This window comes from Terrapene carolina, unplaced genomic scaffold (genome assembly GCF_002925995.2).
Source record: "Terrapene carolina triunguis isolate 2854851 unplaced genomic scaffold, T_m_triunguis-2.0 Scaffold95, whole genome shotgun sequence".
Classification (NCBI taxonomy): domain Eukaryota; kingdom Metazoa; phylum Chordata; order Testudines; family Emydidae; genus Terrapene; species Terrapene triunguis.
The window spans coordinates 48501467-48522331 of NW_020664446.1; the positions used below are offsets into that span (position 1 = coordinate 48501467).

The 20865-nt window shown below is 40.9% G+C and overlaps 1 protein-coding gene across 1 annotated transcript in view; it reads right to left on the minus strand.

Moving 5' to 3' along the window:
* The window catches only part of ARID5B (AT-rich interaction domain 5B), a 149032-nt gene that overhangs the window by 121371 nt on the left and 6796 nt on the right, over positions 1-20865 (minus strand). Inside the window, exon 3 of the mRNA XM_024209651.2 lies at positions 8739-8964. Coding sequence (XP_024065419.2) covers positions 8739-8964 — 226 coding nt within the window. The remainder of the gene's footprint in view (positions 1-8738; positions 8965-20865) is intronic.

Here is a 20865-nt window from a genome sequence, read left to right on the forward strand (position 1 = left end):
ATTTTTATATACTGCATTGTTGTTATTCCTTATTTGTATCAACATTTGAAATAAATAGTCAGAAAAATATAAATAGACTTAAGACTTTAATTACTCACATTTGATGCTGACATATTTGTAAAAAGAGAGAGAATGTATAAAATACACACCCTGAAAGGCAGGGATATAATTTTTGGAATCATTTTTCTGGCTGAAAACTTAACCTCAGAAATATGAGATTTTTATATATTTAATGCACTTCCTAAGGAAAAGACCTACATAATTTAAAAGGGATGAAAACAATAAGTTTCTATAGAAATGTAATCTGTTTCTACAGAAATTACCTTTAAAACCTATTAAATTTAATGGAAAATTATATGGGTTTTTTTGAGTCATCCTTTAGAATTCCTTAGCAGGGATATAATTTTCTATTAAATTTTAGAGGAAGGTCAAATATATCCTATAGGAAAGTAATCATTTTTATTCAACTACATAGGATTTTTTCATAAAGGAAATGCGAATTTCCACAAGAAAAATGGTTTCAGGCAATCACATTGTTTATCTAGGTCCCGCCAACAAAAGAATCAGAAATTTGCTAGCCTACAATCAGCATTAAACATTGGTAGAGCTCATGAATCATTTTCCTGACTAGTTCAGGCAAGGATTTGTTTCTAAGAAGTAGACTACAGACTACGTCCCCTAAAGACCAGTCTAAGGCCTGGTCTACAGTACAAGTTTAGGTCGAATTTAGCAGCGTTAAATCAAATTAAGCCTGGACACGTCCACACGATGAAGCCCTTTTTTTCGACTTAAAGGGCCCTTTAAACCGGTTTCTTTACTCCACCTCCGACGAGGGGATTAGCGCTAAAATCGGCCTTTGCGGGTCAGATTTGGGGTAGTGTGGACGGAATTCGACGTAATTGGCCTCCGGGAGCTATCCCACAGTGCTTCATTGTGACCGCTCTGGACAGCGCTCTCAACTCAGACGCACTGACCAGGTAGACAGGAAAAGCCCCGCGAACGTTTGAATTTCATTTCCTGTTTGTCCAGCGTGGAGAGCACAGGTGACCACGCAGAGCTCATCAGCACAGGTAACCATGATGGAGTCCCAGGATCGCAAAAGAGCTCCAGCATGGACACAACGGGAGGTACGGGATCTGCTCGCCATATGGGGAGATGAATCAGTGCTAGCTGAACTCCGTAGCAGTAAACGAAATGGCAAAATATTAGAAAAAGTCTCAAAGGCCATGAAGGACAGAGGCCATAACAGGGACGCACAGCAGTGCCGCGTGAAAATTAAGGAGCTAAGGCAAGCCTACCACAAAGCCAGAGAGGCAAACGGAAAATCCGGGGCAGAGCCACAAACATGCCGCTTCTACGCGGAGCTGCATGCCATGCTAGGGGGTGCAGTCACCACTACCCCAACCGTGTGCTTTGACTCTATCAATGGAGAATCACGCAACAGGGAAGCAGCTTCGGGGTACGAGGAAGATGATGATGAAGACAATGAAGAGAGTTCACAGCAAGGAAGCGGAGAAACCGGTTTCCCCAACAGCCAGGATATGTTTATCACCCTGGACCTGGAACCAGTAACCCCCGAACTCACCCAAGGCGTGCTCCCAGACCCTGAGGGCACACAAGGGACCTCTGGTGAGTGTACCTTTGTAAATATTACACATGGTTTAAAAGCAAGCATGTTTAATGATTAATGATTAATTTGCCCTGGCAATCGCGGCCAGTACAGCTACTGGAAAAGTCTGTTAACGTGTATGGGGATGGAGCGGAAATCCTCCAGGGACATCTCCAGAAAGCTCTCCTTGATGTACTCCCAAAGCCTTTGCAAAAGATTTCTGGGGAGGGCTGCCTTATCCCGTCCGCCATCGTAGGACACTTTACCAAGCCAGGCCAGTAGTCTGGAATCATTGCATAACAAAGCATGGCAGCGTATGGTCCCGGTGTTTGCTGGCATGCAGACAACATCCATTCCTCATCTCTCTTTGTTATCCTCAGGAGAGTGATATCATTCACAGTCACCTGGTTGAAATGGGATGATTTTATTAAGGGGACATTCAGAGGTGCCCATTCCTGCTCGGCTGAACAGAAATGTTCCCCGCTGTTAGCCACGTGGTGGGGGGAGGGGTGACGTGATCATCCCAGAGAATTGGGTGTGTGTGTGGGGGGGTAGTTGGGTTTGTGTTGCATGTTAACCCGGAAACCGCAGCCCCTCCTTTTACATTGCAAACCCATTTTAAATGGCCAACCCAATGGGTGCTTGGTATGGGAAATGAGGGCGCTACTGTTTGAAACCATTCCCACATGTTAAGAAGGTTAAAAAAGCCAAAAGACTGTGGCTTACCATGGCTGCCTGCAAGCCGAAATCTGTTGCCTGGCACTGCGTGAGTGATCTCTCACACCAAACCGGCAGGCCCTCAATATAAGAGGAAAAATGTGACCTTGTAACGAAAGCACATGTGCTGTGTAATGTGAACAGCAAAATTTAACGTGAAAGAGTGTACCCATTGTTCTCTAAAATGTGTCTTTTTTAACCACCTCTCCCTTCTCCTCCACCAGCTGCAAATGTTTCTCCTTCACAGAGGCTAGTGAAGTTTAGAAGGAGAAAACGGCGGACTCGGGATGATATGTTCTCGGAGCTCCAGATGTCCTCCCACGCTGACAGAGTACAGCAGAATGCGTGGAGACAGTCAATGTCAGAGTGCAAAAAAGCACAATATGAACGAGAGGAGAGGTGGCGGGCTGAATCGCGGGCTGAAGAGAGCAAGTGGTGGGCTGAAGAGGATAGGTGGCGTCAGCTTGCTGACAGAAGGCAAGAGTCGATGCTCCGGCTGCTGGAGCATCAAACTGATATGCTCCAGCGTATGGTTGAGCTTCAGGAAAGGCAGCAGGAGCAGAGACCACCGCTACAGCCCCTGTGTAACCAACAGCCCTCCTCCCCAAGTTCCATAGCCTCCTCACCCAGACGCCCAAGAAGGCGGTGGGGGGGCCTCCGGCCACCCAGTCACTCCACCCCAGATGATTGCCCAAGCATCAGAAGGCTGGCCTTCAATAAGTGTTAAAATTTTAAAGTGCAGTGTGTCCTTTTCCTTCCCTCCTCCCCCAACTCTCCTGGGCTACCTTGGCAGTTATCCCCCTAGTTGTGTGATGAATTAATAAAGAATGCATGAATGTGAAGTAACAATGAGTTTATTGCCTCTGCAAGCGGTGCTCGAAGGGGGGAGGGGAGGGTGGTTAGTTTACAGGGAAGTAGAGTGAACCCGGGGGGGGGGGGCGGAGGGTTCATCAAGGAGAAACAAACAGAAGTTTCACATCGTAGCCTGGTCAGTCACAAAACTGGTTTTCAAAGCTTCTCTGATGCGCACCGCGCCCTCCTGTACTCTTCTAACCGCCCTGGTGTCTGGCTGCGCGTAATCAGCGGCCAGGCGATTTGCCTCAACCTCCCACCCCGCCATAAATGTCTCCCCCTTACTCTCACAGATATTGTGGAGCGCACAGCAAGCAGCAATAACAATTGGAATATTGGCTTCGCTGAGGTCTATCTGAGTCAGTAAACTGCGCCAGCGCACTTTTAAACGTCCAAATGCACATTCCACCACCATTCGGCACTTGCTCAGCCTATAGTTGAACAGGTCCTGACTACTGTCCAGGCTGCCTGTGTACGGCTTCATGAGCCATGGCATTAAGGGGTAGGCTGGGTCCCCAAGGATAACGATAGGCATTTCAACATCCCCAACAGTTATTTTCTGGTCCGGGAAGAAAGTCCGTTCCTCCAGCTTTTGAAACAGACCAGAGTTCCTGAAGACGTGAGCATCATGTACCTTTCCCGGCCATCCCACGTTGATGTTAGTGAAACGTCCCTTGTGATCCACCAGGGCTTGCAGCAGCATTGAAAAGTACCCCTTGCGGTTTATGTACTCGGTGGCTTGGTGCTCTGGTGACAAGATAGGGATATGGGTTCCGTTTATTGCCCCACCACAGTTTGGGAATCCCATTGCAGCAAAGCCATCCACTATGACCTGCACGTTTCCCAGAGTCACTACCCTTGATATCAGCAGGTCTTTGATTGCGTTGGCTACTTGGATCACAGCAGCCCCCACAGTAGATTTGCCCACTCCAAATTGATTCCCGACTGACCGGTAGCTGTCTGGCGTTGCAAGCTTCCACAGGGCTATCGCCACTCGCTTCTCAACTGTGAGGGCTGCTCTCATCCTGGTATTCTGGCACTTCAGGGCAGGGGAAAGCAAGTCACAAAGTTCCATGAAAGTGCCCTTACGCATGCGAAAGTTTCGCAGCCACTGGGAATCGTCCCACACCTGCAACACGATGTGGTCCCACCAGTCTGTGCTTGTTTCCCGGGCCCAGAATAGGGGTTCCATGGCATGAACCTGCCCCAGTAACACCATGATTTGCACATTGCTGGGGCCTGTACTTTGTGAGAGGTCTATGTCCATGTCAATTTCCTCATCACTCTCGTCGCCGCGCTGCAATCGCTGCAATCGCCTCCTCGCCTGGTTTTGCTTTGGCATGTTCTGGCTCTGCATATACTCCAGGACAATGCGCGTGGTGTTCATAGTGCTCATAATTGCCGCGGTGATCTGAGCGGGCTCCATGATCCCAGTGCTATGGCGTCTGGGCTGAAAAAAGGCGCGAAACTATTGTCTGACGGAGGGAGGGAGGGGCGAGTGATGACATGGCTTACAGGTACAGGGAATTAAAATCAACAAAGGTGGCTGTGCATCAGGGAGAAACACAAACAACTGTCACACAGAATGGCCCCCCCAAAGATTGAACTCAAAACCCTGGGTTTAGCAGGCTGTTGATTTCATGGAGGGAGGGGGAAGCAAATGAATACAGAACAAATCTGGTCCATCTATTTTTTACATCTTAAGCTGGCAGCAGACGGTGCAGCATGACTGATAGCCATCGGCATCTTCTGGGTGCTTGGCAGAAGATGCTGTACTACGACTGCTAGCCATCATCGTCAAGACGGTTCAATAGGACTGCTGGCAGGACTGAGTCTCCAGGAGACAAAACATGTCTGCCCAGGTGCCTCTGATCGAACTCACTGAGGAATACGACGATGATGGATATCAATCATAATACACCATCTACTGCCAAAAGGCAAGGAGCTGCTGCTGTATAGCAATGCAGCCCCACATCTGCCAGCACCCAGATAGCCGATGACGGCTACCAGTCATACTGCACCGTCTACTGCCAAAAGGCAATTAGCTGCTGCTGTGTAGCAATGCAGTACCACGTCTGCCGGCACCCAGATGACATATGGTGACGGTGAGCAGAGCTGAGCTGAGCGGGCTCCATGCTTGCCGTGGTATGTTGTCTGCACAGGTAACCCAGGTAAAAAGGCGTGAATCGATTGTCTGCCGTTGCTCTGACGGAGGGGGAGGGGCCTGACGACATGTACCCGGAACCCCCCGCGACACTGTTTTTGCATCATCAGGCATTGGGATCTCAACCCAGAATTCCAATGGGCGGCGGAGACTGCGGGAACTGTGGGATAGCTACCCACAGTGCAACACTCCGGAAGTCGACGCTAGCCTCGGTACTGTGGACGCAGTCCGCAGACTTATTGCACTTAGAGCATTTTATGTGGGGACACACACAATCGACTCTATAAAACCGATTTCTATAAAACCGGCTTCTATAAATTCGACCTAATTTCGTAGTGTAGACATACCCTAACACTAGCAAACTGACCATCAATTTGCTCTACATCATCTATAGAAAAGTTTTATAACACTGTTTTAAGACAAGAAAAACCTTGCCCATAGTGATTTGAGAGACCATGCTCGGAACCCTACTAGCCATGATTGCAGCTAGCAAATTTCTAACCAGAGCATGCACTGTTTTGTTGGCATGATGCAGAGTATTGGAAGAGTTCTATGGGCGTGTACTGTACACTCACTAAAGGTGCCATTTTGACAAAAGAGAAGTTACAGCACAGGCAGGTCAACAGCTCAAGGTTCCCTACTCTAACTGGACGTATCTGCATTACAAATTTTATTGTGTTGACCTATGATTGCGATGAGTCTATTTAGATGACATAATGCTCTCCATGAATGACCAGTCAGTGCAGATGAGAGCAAATTTTGTTCAGCATCCTTTCAACTAATACTGATTAAATCCTGATCCCATGTCAAACCAAATGGCGGGGTTAGTTCCCTGGTACTGCCAAACATAGCTGTTTCCTTAGCAAGAAAACCGTAGTTCCTCCACATTATTTACTGAACAGGAAAACTACAGTAGAACCTCAGAGTTATGAACACTAGAGTTACGAACTGGTCAACCACACACCTCATTTGGAACTGGAAGTATGCAATCAGGCAGCAGCAGAGAAAAGAAAGAAAGAAAGAAAGAAAGAAAGAAAGAAGCAAATACAGTACAGTACTGTGTTAAACTACTGAAAAATAAAAGGAAAGTTAATTTTTTTTTGGTCAAGCTAAGGAAACTGTTTCTGTGCTTGTTTCATTTAAATTAAGAGGTTAAAAGCAGCATTTTTCTTTCGCATAGTAAAGTTTCAAAGCTGTATTAAGCCAATGTTCAGTTGTAAACTTTAGAAAGAACCACCATGATGTTTTGTTCAGAGTTACGAACAACCTTCATTCCCGAGGTGTTCGTAACTCTGAGGTTCTACTGTACATTATTTAATCCATTTAATGTTAATATTACATTTAAATAAACCAAGCAGTAACAGGTTTTCTTGTCTATCTTTCAGCAGTTGGACCCATTCTCAAAAGCAACCTGCCCAATGGCTAAATGTCTTCTTGTGCCTGTGGGTTTCAAACCAATCATAACCAGTCACAGAGAGAAACTTTTTTAAAAATTGAGTCAACCTTTTTTTTTTTGTATAGGCAGTGGCAAAGCAGCCTGATTCATGAACTAAAAGAAAGCCACATGCAATGCTCTCAGTGTTGGGTGTTCACAATTACATTGTTATAGTTCAGATACCCTATGCATTTTTAGTGTAACCCCTCTTTTCAAAGGCTTAACATGCAGCTCTGAACTGTGCGTGCTAGGTTTCAAGATAATTTTCTTTGGCTCTTGAGTCAATAATACTGGTTTTATAAACTTCCCACAAAAGATTTGTTTGTTTGTCAAAAACAAAACAAGAGAACATTAAAACCCAAAATCTCTGTCTGAGAAGCATTCAGATTCTTTTGATACACTAAACAGATGCAAGGAAATGTACAAGGAAAACGCCAATGTAATATGAGATTGTCTAATTACTGCATCTAGTTACAAAGAAGAAGAAACCACTAACAAAAGTTTTGCAAGTGTTTTACTGTAGATATTGATTAAAAATATCAACTTTCAATCATAATGAAACATCATCCTGACTAGCTGATGAAGTAAAATAAGACTGACAAGACTGACCTCACCATTTGCTTAGATGGGAAATGAGAGACTCAACTCTGTTGTAAGGTAAGTTCTATAAGGCAGATCCTCAGCTAGTGTAGGTAGACATAGCTCTATTATAGTCCAGGGAGCTATGCTGCTTACACAACTGAGAACTTGGCCCACTATCTTCAATTCATGAAGATGAGAAAAAAAATTCTGCACATGGAGTTGGCAGAGTATCAGCCTTAACTTTTGATTTCTTACCTTTCATCCATTTATGTGCTAATCTTGAAGCTATCTAAGCTTAGCTTTTTAAAAAAAATGTACTACAGGAAATAAATTTCACTGAAACACATGTTGAAATATATTTTCCTGTCAGCCAATGTGTATGCCAGTCTGCCAATAAAGCTAATGGGAGTTAGGCATGTTTACCAACAGAAGACCAGCTGCCTCAGACGTCATCCTACAGCCCTTGCATAAGAATGTGTCCCATTAAAGGAAATGGGAGTTGTATGTGCACAACTTCTACAAAGTTGGTGTTTTTAGACCCAAATTCTGAACCCACTTAGGCCCCAATTCTGCAAGGTGATACATGTGGGCAGATCCTGCATTCACATCCCATTGACGTACTAAAGTTAAAGGAGAGCCAGGCAGTGCAGGAGACTGTCCATGTGAACCAACTTGTAGGACTGAGACCTTACGTGCATATGGGGAGAAGGAAGCATCCCAAAAACTGTAAACCTGCTTGCAGAGATCCAAAGCATTAGAGAGCCCATGCAGCAGAAAAGCTGTCCATATGAGTTCCCATGCCTCTCCATTTTTGCAGAGAGGGAAAAGTGAGAAAGAAAAGATCCACTGCACCATGAAACCAAGTGATGGTACAAATGAGTGTAAGTACGATTAATTAAAACGTAGGCTAAATGTTAACGATAAACTTTAAAGTAAAATGTATTAGACTATGGAACAGTGTCCCAAAGGGAGTTGTGAAAACCTCATTTCTTAAGACAATTAACACTGTATTGGACAAAGACTGGAGAAGCACTAGTGATAGGCAACAACCCTATGTTGGCAAGAATATAGGCAGTATGATCTAATAGGTCTTTGACCTCTCTCTTTCTTCTATGATTCTAATTGCATAGAGAGAAGGCATCAGATTCAGTCCCATATGATCTATAGCATATACTTGACCCCAATGCCTACATAGTTTCTGTGGGAAACCCTTGCAAATTACCATTGCTTGCAGCTTCAGGATTTGAGCCTTAGTGCTTACAGTCTTAGAGTCAATGACAGATTTGTCTGAATAAGCACTGCATGATTGGGCTTGTTCCCCTTAGAAATACAGTCACAGATAGGCAAAAAGCAATTTTAGAAAAGGAAACTATATTTACCAAGATCAGCCTTTTCCTTTAGAATGTCTTTGAAGTTCAGGCCACTGTTGAGTGTGGACTGCCTGTATCTCATCAAGGCTTCCTTCTGCCCATTCTTGCCCAGTTCCGCGTGTCTGACTGGGTCAGCCCGGAGACCACACTTCCACTTGGAGAAATCTGAATGTGCCCATTTTGCCAAGTCTTCGAGCTTCACAGTCACCTTCTCTGAAACGGCAATGACTTCATCCTGCAAGATGTAGTCAAACGAGAACAGAGCGTGTCATGTGTGGCTTATGATGAATGATAAGTTTGTAGCACTGCCTCTTTGACATGTTATTGGAAAAGTTTATCTTGCTCTTAGCAGATTACTTTTTCTGTGATACAGAATATCCAATAACTCATGCAATTTGCATGCCATTTTAGTGTCACTGTTAGTTGTTTATTTGAAGCAAATATTTATGTGATAAAAAATGTCCAAGAACATCAGGGCAGTAGTCCTAAAATGCATTTTAAATGTGGATTGCCAAAGTGCATTCTGTATATCCCAAAGGCTCGGATGAAAGCTTGCTTTTTAGGTGCAATTAGCTGCAAATGTAAAAACTCATGGCTGGATGACTAATGGTTATAGCTAGTCCTCAAATAAATGGTCTAAGTAAATCTTAGATTCTTGGAACTCTGACTCACCAGAAAATTCCTGTGTTTATGGTACATTTTCCCTTGGCTTATACACAAATATTGAATTTAACTTTTGTCCTAAAAATTAAATAAAACTGTGATGTAATCCCAAAAGAAATACTGCATAAATGTTATGTGTTTCCCACCAAAAGAAACTCGCATATTCTCATGTTTCTTAAAACTTTTTCAAGAACAGAAAATAACTATTTTTCCTTCCTCTTAAGCATACATTCTATGAAAAAGCAATTTAACCTTAGTTTAGCCTGCTGAACATATACTTGAATTAAACATCTCTAATTGCTACATTTTTATCCTTCCAGGAAACAATCAACTCTTCTCAGTCATGATGAATAAGCAGAATGTTTTATAGCTGCCTACTGTAAGCAGGGTTTAAGAAGGCTTCAGAAAAAGAAAAACCTAACCTAAAAAAGATAAACTTGAGATCTTTAAGTTAAATATTTGAAACAGTTGATGTTTTAACTTGAACTGACTTACACCACACCTTTCACACCACACATTTCTAGATAAAACACAGGTAGCATAGTCACTTTAAAAATATTAGCCATAATTCTTTCTTTCTCCAAAATAAACACAACTATTTAGGAATGGAGAAAAGAGAGAGAGAGAGAGAGAGATTCTTGCAGTTATTAAATAAACAGAAATGCATGGCTGGTTCTGTATTTTTTGCTTAACACATTCCTCAGGAAATAAAATATTGCTCAATAGCAAAAAAAAAAAAAAGAAAAAGAAAAAAAGGGGTGGGTGGGAAGTGTGGGTAAGTTTTGTGATAAGTTACACGCAACATGAAACCTCCACAGTAGCTTTGGTAAAACGTAGATCTGATATTTCACTCTTCCTTGTATAACACAAAGATGTTTTATAAGCAGTCATCTTCTATTACTTTTAGTGCAATAACAAATATTTACTCAAAAATGAACCTCATACTTGTATGCTAAGTAAATTTTAGTAATGGAATCTTTTCCTTTATCACTGTGCTGAATATGAACTTCCATTGAACAACAAACAATCAAGACAATGTTTTAACTTTCCGCTTATGACAAATGTTATTACTTTGTAAACAATGCTGCATACTACACAGTACATTTTCAATGGATGGTTTCACCCAATTTCATTACACCATCCATTTGAAATAAAAGATCTGTAGTTGCTATGCATTTTATAGCTATTACATGGTGATTATTAAATGTCAGAGTGAAAAAATTGAGTCTGCATGAAGACAGACTTAACAGCTTCTGGATGGGGTCTTCTGTATAGGATGTTGAATGGAATCATTAAGTATCACAATTTCTAATACTGAGTACTTAGAAACATTCTATTTAGCAGCATCTTTCATAGAAATCTGACTTCCAGATTAGATATGTTTTTGGTTAAAGTGTTATTTTCAAAATAACTTTTATGGCCAAATGATTATGATTTCAATTACCAGTTTCTTCATATCCTTTCCAAGAATTGGTATGACTAACTTTGGCTGGCATACAAAGTTAGCCAAGCAAACAATCTATTAACTAAAAGAAAAGTACAATCACTGTTACATCTTCAATGAATAAACCTGTTTGAGACTACAACCTTCACATACACGGTACATACAGAAACCATAAATCCAAGAATATTGGTTGATAAACAACCCGTATGTTTTACTAACAATTCAGCAGCAAACCCACTTTGCAATACAGTCGTATGCCAGGATTTAGCTGGAAAGTTGATAAGGAAGCAGAAAAATATGGAAGATGTAAGTATCAGGAAACACAAAAGAGCACAAATTATGCCTTCACATTTAAAGTTTTGTGTGACAGCAAAATGACCACACAGCAACAACCATGACCAAAGTATTTTATACTTAGTTTTGCCTACATCAGTGTGAATGGCTAAGAAAAGAATCTTTGCAAAAATTGTCATGTGATCATATTAGCAATTTGCAAAATGAGTATTATGGTCATAAATACTGTTGTGGCAGCTAACGTAATACAAAAGGTACACACAGAAAGGCACTTTGAATCAGATTAGCACATAAACCAAGTATATGAATACAAACCATAACAAAAATTTAGCCGGTTACTGTGGTAACGGATGCAATTAAGGATGTCTCATTTTCTAAACATTTTATAGATAGGTGAGGAGGAGAAATAGATCAAAATGCAACTAAGCACATTGGGTGGAATTTTCAAAAGTATCTAAATGACTTAGGAACAAAAATCTCTTTGAAAGTCAGTGGGACTTGTGCTCCTAAATCATTTAGCTTCTTTTGCCTATAAAATAATTGTTTACAGCATTAACTATAAAGAAATTATTTAGTGTGAGATTTTCAGAAATGTTCTATGTTGGCCTAACTCTGCTCCCACCAAAGTCAATAGTAAACTGATTATGGTGGGAGCAGATTTAGACCAATGATGAATGCTTTTGGCATGAATTCAGGAAAGTACCTAAGTGCACATGTAATTTTAAACACTTAGGATGGGATTTTCAAAAATGCCAAAGGGAGAAAGGCACAAAAGTCCCACTGAAGTGCCTAAGTGAAGACAGGACTCTCCCTTAGATTTTTGAAAATCTCACCCATAAGCAGACCCATTAACCTCCAGGAGACTATTCACATACTTAAAGTTAAGCATGTACATAAGTATCTTCTCGAATCAGGACCTACACTGTGAATGTCATAGGCCAATAGCCAAGGCCATAACATCCCACAGTAGAATCAGTAGAAAGGGGACAAAGGGACTTGGAAAGTCCTCCGGGTTCACCTTGTTGTTTCATCCGAATACTTCCTTAGGGGATTAGTATCAAATGGATTGCATCATGCTCCTGAATTTGTTGGGAACAAAGTGAAAATGGTTCAGAATTGCAGCCAATTGCAACTCAAGGCCCTGATTCTACAGTCTCTATGAAGCAGAAACTCCCATTGCCTTCAAAACCTCCTCTGACTTCAATAGGAGTTTTGTCTCAGGTTAAGGATACTGGACTCAGAATTTGCTGGGGGCCTAGAGGAAAGCATGGCAGAGGTAGGCAGAATAGGTAGAATGTTTCTGGTTCCCAGAGGAGTCAGAACACTAGCAGCCACTGGTAACCCCGTCTAACAGATGTGACATGATTACTCCAGGAAAGGTCACATCCAGGAAAGGTCTCCTGGTGCTTGCCATTGTGTATAGGGTGCTGGCCTTCCCATGACCCCAACCTGTCCAAACACACCTCCTCTGACAATGCTAATGCCCTCACAACTACACTTGGGGACCTATGGATATAGCATTCAGAGTACCTCTGGTGAAGGAGTGCTGAAGATGGAGGGGCTACCCAGTGCATAGGCACTGGAGCAGCTATAATCTGTCCCGTTGTATTATTAATACATAAACACTATAACCTAAATTCTGCAGTCTTTACTCAAGCCACATTCTCATTGAACTCATCTGGGAGTTTTGAACTATTCTGGGTGGCAGAATTTGTCTGTGCACTAATCCAAACCAATGCAGATCTCCATGTTGCTACATTATCCAACAGCACATTAAACTGGAACACAACCCTTCATGAACCAACAATTTATGTTCAGGCACTCCCTGACTTAGTGCATTCTTATTTGCCAAGCAGTTAATCTTAAAGTAAACCAAGGGGAACAACATCTACATTGGTTCCTACAGCATTTCACTGACTTCATTGCAAATATTTTTATATGGAAAAGGGCCGTTTGTGGACGAATAATTATTTTGTTCAGTGCCCTGTTAGAATAAAGATATCCTGACAAGTTTTTAGCAGGGGAAATCCAGATCCATATATGGAAAATTTGGGCTTCTGATACTCTCAGTGTTTGAAGCCCTTCTCTGTCAAGAAACAAACAAGCAAAAAAGACATGTAATTCTCCATTGGGACAGCAATGGGGTTATGAAGCATGGTGGTTAAAAACAACTAAGCCTTGTCTACACTACAACTATTCCCAATTCAACTGGCAGAGCTGTGCTGGCAGCGAGTTACAGATCTGACTTTTCCCATGTAGAGAAATCTTGTTTTGCGATGGCGTCCTCCATGAGCATTGCAGAGTTTTTGAGTCTGCAGCCCTACATGTTGACGCAACAGCATCACCAGAGGTGTGACCTTTCCACATGTATCTTACTGGGGGTATTAACTTCAAAGCCTATTTGTGGCCATTAAACAAAACACAAATACCCATCTTGACCATTAAAATATAAGGATAAGGAGATAGCTGGGTCCAGTTTCGGTTTTGAATCCAATACTCTTGCAAGGAAAAAACAAAACAAGATTCCTGGATTTTTTTTCTAAGTATTTAAAATCGCTTCTAAGATTCTGTTGTGCGTTTAAACAATATTTTGCATTCTCTTGATGTATCATTTGCAGGGCCGCCTTAGAAAAATGGTGCCTTGGGCAAACTTGTATTTTGGCACCCCTGGTCACTGCTGCCTCCCCGGGCTCCCTCCCCCATCATCCCCGGTCTCCACTGCCTCCCCCATCGCCCCTGGCCCCTGATGCCTCACCAGCCATCTCCCAATTGCCCCTGAACCCCGCTGCCCACCCCCATTGCTCCAAGTTCCCTTCTGCGGGCTTGCACTCGAGGCCTACCCAGCTCCTTGCCTCTTGACCATGGCGCCCTCTGAACCACAGTGCCTTGGACAGTTGCCCACATCACCCACCCATAAAGCCAGCCCATACCATTTGTCATGAGAACATTCTATGAGGAAAATAAATTTGAATTAATTTTAAACTGAAAAATACAAAAACCCCTGTCTGTATATTTGAATGATTCCTTCCCAGTTTGGGACAATCTGACAAGCCAAACAGTGGGTTTTCAATGAGCAACACAGTAATATTTGCACAGCTAATTAATGGCAAAAGATACCAGGCTGTTTCATACTTTAAAGCACAAACCAAGTACATCTTTCTGTTTTGTGTAACCTCCTCTTAAATAAAAACATAATTTACTCATGCTACCTCTTGCTGTACCTTTTTTTTTTTTCCCCTCTGTTCACTGTGATTCAAAGCCATTGAAAGTCACAGGAGTCTTTTTCATCGAGTTCAGTAGGCTCTGGATTAGTCCCTTTGCAAACTCATGTTGTTAGCCCTGACATGTGCAATGCCAGCTAAGGGTCAGACTTTGTAACTCTTACTCATGATGGTGAGCACTTACTCACTCATACAAGTAGTCTCACTGACTTCAATCAAATGAATAAGTGCACACCAGAGTGAGTAAGAGCTACACAATTGAATGATTGGAACCACAGCTTCAGTTAGAGTGTTTAGAAATATATATCCTGGATGAGACGGTTGAAAAAGTGCTTAAGTCTGAGTTTCTCCACAGTGGTGTTATCGATATGTTCCACTGTGGTAAATAATTCAGGTTACAGTCTGATATAACTAACTGAATAAACTTAAGCCCTGATTCCTGCAATTGACTCCATGCAGATAGATTCCTTTACCCATGTGGAGTTACTTCAATGGGAACCAACTCACAGTTCCATCCACAGTGTCAATTAGTTTGAAAAATATTAAGAGTCTCTCTCCTCTCAGGCAGATTAAACTAATATTAAGGGAAGAGCAAATTTATAACCCAGATCGACGACTTGGGTATGCATATGCTTTAAAGTTTTCAAAAAGCACGTTTGGTTCAAAAGTCAGCTTATGTGTTTGTCCCGTAAACATTTTTAAAGCTGAGCCTTGTGTTTTGTGTCCATTACCAATGTGGAATTTCTTCCCAAAAAGGCAGTTTGGGCCACTGGATAGGATACTAGAGTAGCAGACATGGGTTCTAGTCCCAGCGCTATCTTTGACAGTGTAATTGCCCAAATTCACACTGTCTCCGTCTCTTCATCTATTAGCTGGGGATACTAATCATGCGTATCCACCTTTGCAAAACACTGAGTTTTATGAATGAAAAGCCATATTGGTGAGAAGTGCCAGTGCTTGTGCTGTGCCCTGGGTGTGCCCAGTGCTGTGTGGGCCAAAGCTTCACTGTATCTAACACCCAGACCCTTTAGGGGGATTTCAAGTTTCAAAACAGATAATAATCAGAGTAACAAGTTCTAAATACTAAAGAATCAACATTTATCCTTAAAAACAAAATAGATTTGATTAACATTTCCACAAATTGATTAATGATTTTGGAGCCTCACATGCTGGGTGCTCAGTGTGAGACAGCTTAAAGGGGTCTGATTTTCAAAGGATGAGTGCTCATTACTTTCTAAAAACAAGAAAACCAAACCAAACAAACAAACACCAGGCTGCTTTAAGGTTTCCCAAATTGGGCATCTAAAAATGGAGGCTCCCCTAATCACTAGTCACTTTTTAAAATCTCGGCCTTTGGTTTTACATGGCACCTTTCAATATTTCAATACCCAAACCAACTACACATATTTCTGTTCTCTGGTGTTACGTTAAAATCCAAACTTTTGCACAAGAAAATGAAAATAAACAGGACTATTTCTTCAAAGGAGTTGATTTCAGCATGATGCAAGTAATGATAGTAGAGTGCCCCTTGTGACATTACAGCACCTCCAGGACTTTTCAAGGTACCAGGCACAACCAAATTATTAATCTCCTGAGGGCATGGGTTCCCTCAGAAAACCAACAAATCCTGGAATCACTAACACAGTGAAGCCTTCTTAACTATTTGACATACATCGTTGTATACCTCTTTCTACATACTCCCTGGTTATGAAGAAACCCTTAAAACAAGATGACAAATGAATAGAGATATTAAATAAATAAAAACCAGCTATGCAGTGACTTACGACTACCAAACCTTTAGAAGATTAAAGAAATCTGCTGTATACCATTTATGTCATCCATAATTATATCTCCATAGAAACATGAAAAACCACCCAAGTTGATTACAGCATAAAAATATTCAACTCATATGAGATTAACTATGCTCTGAAGAGATATATTTATGAGATCTCCATTGCATAGTAAGACTTTAATGAAGGCAACATTTACAAATTTTTCCTGCTACAATGAAATTAGGTTTGTGATAGAAAGAGGTGAATTTCAACTCTGCTTGGGAATTAGATTTATCTCTGCTGCCCCCTTAAGAATATTGACCAGCCAATGGGAATGTTTCCCCTGTCCACACAGTTATCTAAATCTTGAAATAACTGCGTACAAAAGGAGTCACTTTTTTCTTCTATTCCAATAAAATGTGGCATCTAGTCAGCCTATAATTGCAATACATCTTACAAGACTCCAGAGTGAAGTAAAATATTTGCCACTATCAAGCTGAGGTGTGGGGAGAGGGTGAGAAAAGACACTGATACAAATTATCCTTCTTGTATTCTGTTTTTAACCCAACTGAAGGTGTCAGATGATCATTTTCAGAGGAGAAGTTCAGTAAAAAGGGATGGTACCTCTTTGAGAGCCATTATGCTAAATATGTCATTATTGTCTAAGCAACCATCACAGCCTCCCGAAAGCACAAAACCCTATATTGCCTGACTCAGCAGATGGTTGGAATGCTTACATCCATGGAAAGTGAGCAGGTAGTTAGAACAGTTTAAAGCAGATTATTTTTTAAAAAGAAAAATTAATTCTTGGAAGGCAGATCGCCACAGGGCAGTGTGGTGCGACTGTACAACTTTATTCTAAGCAGGCACACAGTGCATCACAACTTCTCGTTCGCTGCCAATATCTAGCTGTTTTTTTTAAAAGCAGCAAAGGCAGCTTTTAAAAAATTATGGCAACTAAGATATCTCAAAACTTTGACATGCTGAGAATGTTTTCACTCCAGTGCTTCCAGGGGTCATTTAAAGAATTCTGGAGGTCAAGAGTGATTTGAACACCTGCTCGGCTGTCTACTGAATTACTGATCTAGTAACATCAAATATATGGCCTAGAGAAACAGGAGACATACTGTAAAAACTGTTGTTGATGATTATAGGAGACACTGTGTGCCATTTATCTGATCAGTATAATTTGCATGAGAAAAACATCTTCAGCCTTTTTATTGAAACCTTTACCACAGTAGATAGCTGGGGATGCATATTTTACAACCCAGTGCATTGTTGCTGAAAACACATTCACCCACAGGAGCACAAAACACAATTAGACTATTATGGACTACATTCACTAAGGATAATAGAACTATATATTTCATTTTGATATAAAGGGCTCTATTATCCTCTTTATTTACACCTCATGTAGTTTTGATTTTTCTGTAATTTAGATGGGAAATTGATACTGCACGACTCTCATGTAAATTATACAAAATTGTTGTTCTTGCCCCTGGAATTGGGTGCACAGCTTAGACCACCTGGTAGATGTTAGGACCACAGTGCATGTCCAAAAGGGGGGGGAGGGGGAGAAATTATCTTAAATGATCAAGTTAATTTATAAACAAATGGAAATATCGAAGAAATTTGTGCATGCAGCTTTAACTTCAGCTACCAATGCTCAGCAGATTACTACAGGTCCCTGCATACGTACTTATATGTAATAACCATAGCATCTGAGCACCTCACATATATTAATCATAACTTATCCTTGCAACATCCCTGTAAGCTAGAGAAGTATCATCCCCATTTTACAGAGAGGGAACTGAGGCACAGAGAAATTAAATGATTTACCCAAGGTCACACCTGAAGTCTTTTTTTTTTTTTTTTTTGAACCCAGGTCTTCTGAGTCCCAGCCAATAGCTTTAACCACAAAACCATCCTTCCTCCAATGACCTCACTAGTATTAAAGGGGCAAGGAACATTTTTATAGTAGAAAATCATTCTTAAACAACCTCTCCAATGTAGGAAGCATCTATCTTTTTCCCCCTTCAAGCTTATTTACTGTGGCCATTGTAGGCAAATACTATTTAAGACAATAAGGCCATAAATCAGCTAGTGGAGTTTATGGCTCTATTCCTGAAGGGTTTTGCTTTTTGGAGGGACCAAAATTAACAATCCTCATCTCAGAATATGAAGCTCCAAAGTGTGTCCTCATCCCATCTACCATTAATATGCAGGGACAACAGCAGCAGAGAACACTGGGCATTAGGAAGGCCACAGAAGAGGGCAAAGCTGCCTTACAGTAACCAAATAGATATCACATTAAATCTCTAGAGCACAGGAAGGCTTGGGCTGCCATTTAATCAGTTTTGCTTTGCGTTTCCACAACATCAAGATACATATTAAGCCCGACAGCAACTAAATGAGGTAGGTACCATTCCTCCCATTTTGCAGATGTGTTTAGTGAGGCACATAGAAGTTATGTGATTTGCCCAGGGTCACACGGTAAGTCAGTGGCAGAGCCAGAGATGAACTGACTGACCAGTAGTGTGGTTTAACAAGCAGATAATGTTTTCAATTTCACTTTCCACCTTAAATTCCTCATTCAGCGCATACTACCCAAACAACCCTCCCACTGCTTCTGGCACACAGTGATTCCAGCACATCCTCATGCATTTTGAAGGGCATCTGGGCAGACTGCTTTCTTGAATAAGCAACTAACTTGTCAGTTGCCCAGAAGAGGCAAGTGTGCTGGGAGTGAAGACCTACATATGCACCTCAAAATTACATTTATATGGCCACCATTTCTCATTCAAGCACTTGAGGGCACTGTATAAAGTCTAACTGTAAATACATATAGCACAGGAAATTAAGTGACACAGGAGAATTTTAAAAGCTAGACTAAAACCTTTAATCTGTAATCCTTAGCCAATTTTAAAGGGCAACAAAGATTTTATTTAATACAGGTGACTGGTGTTGCTCCCATTTCTCTAATCTGCATACTGGCATGTGTTTAGTTTACATATTCGTTTGCAACTTAATTATAATTCAAAAATGCAAAACCTGGGAGCATTAGGACCTATCATGTAGCTCTTAACCTACTGGGGTCCATAAACAAGGCAAAGACACAACATGAGGGATCTGAGTAGAGTAACATAATTAAAACGATGTGGGATTCTATTCCCTTGGCATTAATACATCTTTTGTACAATCTCCTCTTCATGATTCAGCATTTGTAAAAGGAATCACATAAAATGGTAAGGAATGGAGTGTTACTGGCTCTTTGTGGGATACTAGTAAATCTGGTCTGTGAAGGGAAGGGGGGCTTCTAGAGGGATGAGTGCAAACACTTAGATTTCTGATTTCTATAGCAACTCCTGGGTTGTTGTTGTTTTTTTTTTTTTCCTTCTGAACAGAGGTTCAAATTGAATTTATATCTGCCAGTGCAGATAGAAGTTATGACCAAGGAGAAAATAGGTTTCACTCAAAATATTTTCTCATCAGATGGCCTACAGATCTCAGGTAGTTGTTTTAGTTTAGGCAAGTTGACAAGCATTTCATTGCTAATTTTGCCTAGTACTGTTACAGTTTGAAAAGCTTTCCTTGTAGATTACATAATTATATTTTTCTAAACAAAGAGTACATTGCATTAGCAGGTTTAAATTATGCAAGCCTATTCTTTTGTCTTTTGTTGTATTGTATTCTATTGTGCTGGTAAAACAATATGTGCTTTAATTAGCAAATATCTGTAAATAATTTACTTGCTTTTCATACAACGGAACAATGGAGCCAATTTTCACATACATCTACTGAGCATGTACAGTGGGTTTCTTGCCAGAATCTTCCATTGTTCAATATCTGTATCAATTTGCCCATCATTCACAACCAACACTGTGCAGTGGAGAAAGAAACTAAAGTTCTTAGCCCACCAGTGGCAGTCCCATCACAATACACCCCAAAAGAGGCTAGTTTGTTCAGATAGAATAAAATACCTTGAAAATGAAAACAAACTCTATTATGTATAACCCTGGCACCTTCACATAGAAACATGGATGACTGCCAAATATTAATGTCACTTGATAAATGCCGTAAAATGCCAATGTCCTTCTGACCTTCTGACTACATTTTAGCTACAAAATAAAAAGCTCAACTTGATATGACACTATCAATCACACATACATCTAGTCTCTAAAGGGTTAAAACAGGGTGTGAACCCACACACATAAACAGAAAGAAAAATCTCTTAAATCAAATATGTATGATTGTTTTAAGACGTGAAGCATTGTTATTTTGAATATGAATGAAAGGGCCAGAATAAACATTTCAAGAATATTTCAATTATGCATTTCCCAGAACTACATCTCTGGGCAACTAATGCAAATACCGCTCCCATAATAGTAGAACTTCTTCATGAATAAAAGCACATCAGAACTTGAACCAGAACACTTTCTATATCATATGCATATTGTTTGAATATTATTAAAAATGCAAAACCTATGTATGCTTTACTCTCCTGAGCAATACAGTAATTATGATTAAGGGACAAGCAGCACAAAAAGAGCCAATTTATCTTACTTGTGCTTAGGAATACTATTGTGTAACTAAGCAACTAAAGACAAAATATAGTCTAATTAATTCACTCCTATGCTTATTTAAAAGACACAATTAGAACATTTTTATTTTCCAGCCTGCACAGTATCTCAACATGCTTGAGGGTGTAGCATGTAAAGCCTATTATTCTCAAAAGACAAGAG